The sequence below is a fragment of the Salvia hispanica genome, chromosome 2 (genome assembly GCF_023119035.1).
Source record: "Salvia hispanica cultivar TCC Black 2014 chromosome 2, UniMelb_Shisp_WGS_1.0, whole genome shotgun sequence".
NCBI classification, from domain to species: Eukaryota; Viridiplantae; Streptophyta; class Magnoliopsida; order Lamiales; family Lamiaceae; genus Salvia; species Salvia hispanica.
Genome location: NC_062966.1, coordinates 32,576,360 through 32,583,529, shown reverse-complemented (window position 1 = coordinate 32,583,529; position 7,170 = coordinate 32,576,360). Strand labels below are relative to the sequence as shown.

At 47.2% G+C, this 7,170-nt stretch overlaps 2 protein-coding genes across 2 annotated transcripts; both read left to right on the top strand.

The window, feature by feature from the left end:
• Positions 1-229: 229 nt before the first annotated feature.
• Positions 230-3,637, top strand: LOC125206823 (pectinesterase-like). Its single transcript, XM_048106045.1, has 2 exons — positions 230-1,175; positions 2,891-3,637. The coding sequence occupies exons 1-2, from the start codon at positions 230-232 to the stop codon at positions 3,595-3,597; spliced, it is 1,653 nt and encodes a 550-aa protein (XP_047962002.1). The 3' UTR covers positions 3,598-3,637.
• A 345-nt stretch (positions 3,638-3,982) lies between these two features.
• Positions 3,983-6,785, top strand: LOC125203268 (pectinesterase-like). The gene is made up of 2 exons (XM_048101579.1): positions 3,983-5,068; positions 5,930-6,785. Exons 1-2 carry the CDS (start codon positions 4,102-4,104, stop codon positions 6,631-6,633), a joined length of 1,671 nt encoding a protein of 556 aa, XP_047957536.1. The 5' UTR covers positions 3,983-4,101; the 3' UTR covers positions 6,634-6,785.
• The last annotated feature ends 385 nt before the right edge of the window (positions 6,786-7,170 follow it).

The window sequence follows — 7,170 nt, the reverse complement described above, 5'->3', positions numbered from 1 at the left end:
CCTCCTTAAAAATCTTACTACTAAATTTAGTACCCAAATCACCAAACCCCAAATCTCACACAGTTTTAAGTTTTAACACTATAACTCCCACTTCTCCTAACCAAAAATCTCACCACTATCAGAGTTCAAAAGGGTTTTTGCAAGTGCAAAATTTCCCCTTAGAACTCACACACACATATATCGCTGAAGAGAAACCAAAACAAAAAATTAGAAAAAAGAAAAAAAAAAAATGGGGGACACGGACGCCGGCTCTATAAAGAAAGTCATAATCGCAGCCGTCGCCTCCGTCCTCTTGGTGGCGGCGATCATCTCCGTGATCGTCGCCACCACATACAACCGTGCCAGGTCGGAGGTGGTCTCCACTTCGAAAGCAGTGGAGGCCATCTGCTCCCCGACCCGGTACAAGGCCACGTGTCAGCACAGCCTCTCCAAGGCCAACACCACCGACCATCGCAAGCTCATCGAGACGGCGATCACGGCCGCTGTCGGCGACGTCCGCGCCGTCCTCGCGAGCTCCGCCGTCCTGCTGGAGGCGGCGAAGGACCCCGCGACGAAGGGAGCCTTCGCCGTCTGCAGGGACGTGCTCGCGAGGGCCGTCCGCGACCTGCGCCGCTCCGTCCGGAAGGTCGGCGGCGCGTTCGCGGACGCGGCCCGGGCGAGGGCGCACGTCTCCGACATCCGGACGTGGCTGAGCGCCGTCGTGGCGAACCAGGAGACGTGCCTCGACGCGTTTAGGAACACGACGGGAGACGCCGGGGAGAGGATGGAGAGGCTGCTTAAGACGGCGAGGGAGCTGTCGAGTAACGGCTTGGCGATGGTGACTGATTTTCCGGAGTATGTCGGCGGCGGCGGGAGGAAGATGGTGGTGAAGGAGGGCGGCGTGTTTGTTGGGAGGCGGCTGGCTGATACGGCGTCGTTGAAGCCGAGTATCGTTGTGGCAAAGGACGGCGGTGGAGATTTCAAGACCATCAACGATGCGTTAGCTTCGTTGCCGAAGAGGAGTAATGATTCGTTCGTCGTGATTCATATCAAGGCCGGCGTGTATAGTGAGAATGTTGAAATTCCGGAAGGCCTCAACAAGATCGTGTTCGTGGGCGACGGGCCGAGCGCCACCAGACTCACCGGGAAGAGGAGTGTGGCCGGAGGTCATCAAACCTACTATACAGCCACACTCGGTAAGTTATTCAGTGAAACCCTAAACCATAAATTCTAAATTAATTTTATTTTCTCTATAAGTCATTTCTAATAATTCAGTCCGTGGTAACCTTCTGAATACTCCATGACTCAATTTGTCTTATAAAAGTATATACTACCACTTTTCATAACTTATTTCTCATAATCTCCGCCATTAATTAGCTTGATTTGATTCGGCACTGATTTTAAAAAATAAAATAAAAAATAGATGCAAAAGTTATTAGAATGCATGTAGTACTACTTTTATAATACTCCCTCCGTCCAATAATAGCAGCCCCATTTCTCCATGGCACGGGTTTTAAGAAAGTGTTGGAGTGGGTAATAAATGGTGTATGATAGTTGAATTTTGGGTCCACTTAAAATGTTTAATTTATAAATTCATCTTTTATAGTACAATAATTTCCTGATGTTAGTATTTTTTTTATCACTGTTTTTTATTCCAAATTATATACTCCCATAATCAAAGTAAACAAAGCACTCTAATTGCAGTCACAATATGAAGATTTAAACATCAAGAACAGTTGCAGCTAAACACCAAGAACAGAACCAGCTCAAGTCAATGCACACCGCAAAATCCACACTTTAATTCAAACCCGATGTGAATCGATTTCAAAAGACAAGATTAATGAATCAAATCTAGCACCGAAAACTTAAATCAAAGATCAAAAACCGCAGAGAGGCCACAAGAACAGATTTTTCAAGAAGAAAATTTTATGAAATTAATACTCCATCCAATACAACAATGTTTTGGACCATAGTCCAAATCAAACACACAACCAATCGAAAAACCCTAATTACACTTAACACAACAATTAATTTCAAGAATAGGAAGGGGATTAGGGTTCGTAGAGAGAGGACACGACCGATTAGGGTTTGATATGGGGTGGTGGAGGCGGCGCGGTGGAGGCGCCTTGGTAGAGGCGGCGTGGTAGAGACGGCGTGGTGGAGGCGACGGGAGATAAGGAGGCGATGGCAGCGGCGCGGTGGAGGCGGTGGAGGCAGCAGCGGGCGAGGGATTAGGATTCCCGACAGAGAATGGGAGACTGAGAGAGAGATAGAGAGAATGAGAATTCTCGTAAATGAGAGTACAGATTTGGGGTTGGGGGTGGAAATTAGGGAATAATTTGGGGTTTTTTTAATGGCATTTTTGAAATTTAAGTGAATAGGTGGGGTAATTAGATTGTCCAAATATGGTAAATAGAACCGGGACTCCTATTCCCGGACGTCCCAAAACGGAAAAACGGGACTCCTATTGCTGGACGGAGGGAGTATCAGTCTACAAGTTTATACTACCTTCGTCCCCCAAATTTTGACATGGTTGGACCCGGCACGAGTTTTAAGAAATGTAATGGAAAGTTTGTTGAAAAAGTTGGTGGGATGTGGGTCCTACTTTTAAAGTATTAGTTTTATAATAAAATGTGAGTAGGAATGAGTTAGTGGAATATGAGATCCACTACCAAAAATGTGGTAAAAAGTAAAGTGTGTCAAACTTTTAGGGACGGACCGAAATGGTAAACTGTGTCAAAATTTTGGGGACGGAGGTAGTAATAGTAATAAAATGTGAATGTGATAAGACAAGTTGAATTTAGGGTCCATTACTAAAAAATAGTACGGTGAAAAGCGAATAGACAATTATTCACAAACGGACGAAAATGGCAAATTAGGACGAGTCGAAACTGATTTTGGTCTCTTGCAGCTATAAGCGGGGAGGATTTCTTGGGCAAGGACCTCGGCGTGGAGAACACGGCGGGGCCCGACGGCTACCAAGCCCTCGCAGTCCGCGTCTCCGGCGACCGTTGCATCTTGCACAACGTCCGCATGGACGGCTACCAGGACACCCTCTGCGCCGACACCCACCGCCAGTACTACAGCAACTGCACCGTCACCGGCACCATCGACTTCGTCTTCGGGAACGGCCTCGCACTCTTCCAGGACTGCACGTTCGTCACGCGCAAGCCCGGCCCGGGCCAGGAGTGCGTGGTGACGGCCCAGGGCCGGTCCGACCACAAAAGCAACGACGCCTTCATAATCCAGAACAGCCGGTTCACGGCCGAACCAGCCTTCCTTGCCGTGAGGCCGAGGATCGCGTCTTACCTCGGGCGGCCGTGGAAGAAGCTGTCGAGGACCATCATCATGGAGTCCGAAATCGGGGAGTTTATCGAGCCGAAGGGGTGGGCCACGTGGATCGGGACGTTCGGGCTAGACACGTGCTTCTACGTGGAGTACGAAAACCGGGGGCCCGGGGCTAATACGACGGGCCGAGTGACGTGGAAGGGGATTCATAGTTTGAAGGGGGAGCAGATTAATAGCTGGACCGGCGGAGTTGTATACGGCGGCGATGATTGGATTAGGGATTCCGGTGTTCCGTACGTTCCTACGATGATGCAAGTTAAAGGAAATTGATTTAATTTTAATCTATATGAGTTGCATTTTTTAGTTTTGATTAACTAAGTAAGTCTTTTGTATCTTTTCTTCAGCGGAGAAATCAGTGTATATAGTTTTGTGGAAAAATGTGGTATCTCGTAAGAATTCACCTAAATAAATTGAATAAAAATCAGAAGAGAAAATATTGACTAGTAAATCCAATATAAGCAAATATCTGCGGGCCCTTAATTTACGTGCATGGCCTCTCAAAAGAAGAAAAAAAACCCCTAAAACATGGAATATCGCTTAATTTTTTCTTACTAAAATTAGGAAAAAAAACAGCCACCTCAAATCTCACAAACAGCTATTATAAATCTCCAAAACATTCCTCCTAAACTTTTTTTTAATCATCATCACAGTTCAAAAGTGGCTTGAAAAATTGGGAGCGAGAGTTCCCTAGCACCATGAATTGATCACTGAGAAAATTCCAAAAAAATTAAATCAGTGATCAAAAAACATATACTCCTACGTAGATATATAAAAATGGGGGACCCTCTCTCTAAAAGGAAGGGCCTTATCGCAGCCTGCCTCTCCATCCTCCTAGTCGCCGCCGTCATCGTTGCCATAGTCACCACCAAAGGAGACGGAGGCGGCCACGTCAGCACCGCCGCTCCCAACGTGGAATCCACCTCCAAATCCGTGGCTGCCATTTGCTCCACCACACAATACCAAGACACGTGCCACGCCAGCCTCGAGGGCGCCAACAGCACCGACCCGAGGAAGCTGATCGAGACGGCGATCAACGTCGCCGTCGCGAGAGTCAGCCACGCCCTCCGCCAGTCGAGCCTCATGAAGGAGGCCGCCGAAGACCCCATGACGAGGCAGGCCTTCGACGTGTGCAGCGACGTCCTCGAGAAGGCCGTCGACGATTTGAAGCGATCCGTGGAGCAGATCGACGCCGTCGAGGCGGATACGGTCGGGGAGTACGTGGCCGACCTGCGGACGTGGCTGAGCGCGGTGGTGACGAATCAGGAGACGTGCGTGGACGCGTTCGAGAACACCACCGGAGACACGGGGCGGAAGATGAGGAATTTGCTCAGGACTGCGATGGAGCTGTCGAGCAACGGGCTGGCGATGGTGACGGATATAGCCGACTTCGTCGGGTCGATGCAGCTCGAGGATTTTCTCGGAGGGGGGCGGAAGCTGGCGGCGGGGGAGTTTGTGGAGCGGCGGCTGGTGGAGGCGGTGGCGGTGAATTCGACGGTCGTGGTGGCGAAGGACGGGAGCGGGAATTTTACGACGATCAACGAGGCGCTTGCTTGGTTGCCGAAGAGGAATAATGATTCGCAGATCGTGATTCGTATCAAGGCTGGGGTGTACAATGAGAATGTCGATATTCCCAAGGGGCTAAACAAGATTGTGCTCATCGGCGACGGCATCAATGCCACCAGAATCACCGGGAATAAGAGCGTTGCCGCCGGTATTCAGACCTACTACACCGCTACACTTAGTAAGTACCTCATCAATTAATAATTACTACACTATTTATTGCCCAAAATTAAATTTACCTGAAAAACCTCAATTTTATTCCAAAGGAATGCTCCTAAATTGATTTTGATATTCGTAGCTATTAGCTAGTTGTAAAAGTTTTAGTACTTGTAAAATCAGAATTTAATACTCCCTCCGTTCCATTAACCATGACTCACTTTCCTTTTATCTCAACTAAGATAACTCACATTACTAAAAATGAAAACACATTTCTCTCTACTTTATTCCCTCTCTATTACTTTACTTTCTCCACTCCACACAAAAAATAAAATTACATAAATTCTCGTATCGTCCAAGGAAGGGGTCATCTCCCTACGTCCACGATTTAAAGAACCCTTTTGCCATTTTGGTTTGTCCACGATTTATAGAACCCTTTACTTTATCCAACTTTTAGTACATGTACTCCACATCCCACCAACTTTTTACATTCACAATCCAATATAAAACTAAAACTCCCTCCGTTCCATAGTAATGGACGCGTTTCGTTTTGGCACGGAGATTAAGAAAAATTGTGTTAGGTGAGTTAAGTAAAAGGGAGTGTAAAGTGGAAATTTAAAAAGGTGTAGAGATGTTGAGAAAATAAAGTAAGATAGAGTAAAGTAGGCGTGGAAAAATGTATTGACTCTATTACTATGGAACGGAGGGAGTACTTTAAATTGTTCTCACATTCCACTCATTTTCTCCCTTTTCTTTTCATAAAGTCAAACAATTTCTTAAAACTCAAATAAAAATGGCTCTTTAAATGGTGGACGGAGGAAGTAGTACAATTCTCAGTTATTTATGGATACAAAATTTGTTGTTAATATTGAATTGGTGTTTATAGTCGTGAGCGGCGAGGATTTCTTGGGCAAGAACCTGGCCGTGGAGAACACGGCGGGGCCGGACGGGCACCAAGCGGTGGCCGTCCGCGTATCCGGCGACCGCGCAATCCTCTACAACGTCCGCATGGACGGGTACCAAGACACCCTCAATGCGGACACCCACCGCCAGTACTACCGCAACTGCACCATCTCGGGCACCATCGACTTCGTCTTCGGCAACAGCCTCTCCCTCTTCCAGAACTGCACCTTCATCACCCGCAAGCCCGGCCCCAAGCAGGGCTGCATGGTGACCGCCCAGGGCCGCTCCGACCCCAAGAGCAACACCGCCATCATAATCCAGAACAGCCGGTTCACCGCCGAGCCGGCCGTCCTCGCCGCGAAGCCGCCGGTGCCGGCGTACCTCGGGCGGCCGTGGAAGGAGCTGTCGAGGACGATCATCATGCAGTCGGAGATCGGGGGCTTCATCAACAGGACGGGGTGGGCCCGGTGGATCGAGGACATCGGGCTCGACACGTGCTACTATGTCGAGTACGGGAACCGCGGGCCCGGGGCGGATACCTCGGGCCGGGTCACGTGGAAGGGGATCCGGAAGGCGACGGCGGCGCAGGTGAAGAGTTGGACCGGTGGGGTTGTGTACGGAAATGACACGTGGATTAAGGCGTCCGGAGTTCCATACGTCCCCAAGTTGTTGCCCAGGGCGCCATGAGATCAATAAAACGTGCAAATTAATTTTTTAGATTCATTTTGAATTTCGTGATGATTGATCAAAGAGATCAGTATATATATGACTTTTTGATTTTGTTAAGGTTTATGTGTATTAAAGTTTGACAAAAATAAAAAGAGCATATGCTTATATTACACTGGCTTTATGTCATTTATAAGATTTTTGCAAAAAATGCCACCATATCCGAGGATGCGCATTGGTTTATCGATCATATCTTCTCCTATCAAGGATATCTTTTAAGAATTTGAATGGTCAAAATGTTAGAATATTATACTTTAAAAATAGGCTATGTATTATATTTGTCATATAAATTTGTTTGTTTTCAAGCAAATAGTACTATTTATAGAACAAGCAAGTCCCTCTTTTATAATCCTAATAAGAATGTTGGATCATCGGTTCCAGAAGATCTTTCACTTGGTTTAAAATCAAATTAACGACCTAAGGTATTTAATCACAAGCAAAGGTAGTTAAAAACTTAAGGTGGCTGTCAATATTTTCATCACTTTGTTGAAAGATTTT

Excerpts from the sequence above, each read along its gene's own strand:
- LOC125203268 (XM_048101579.1), top strand. The coding sequence starts at position 4,102 with ATGGGGGACCCTCTCTCTAAAAGGAAGGGCCTTATCGCAGCCTGCCTC. Across the intron at positions 5,069-5,929 it reads CTACTACACCGCTACACTTA|TCGTGAGCGGCGAGGATTTC; the intron begins GTAAGTACCTCA and ends TGGTGTTTATAG.
- LOC125206823 (XM_048106045.1), top strand. The coding sequence starts at position 230 with ATGGGGGACACGGACGCCGGCTCTATAAAGAAAGTCATAATCGCAGCC. Across the intron at positions 1,176-2,890 it reads CTACTATACAGCCACACTCG|CTATAAGCGGGGAGGATTTC; the intron begins GTAAGTTATTCA and ends GGTCTCTTGCAG.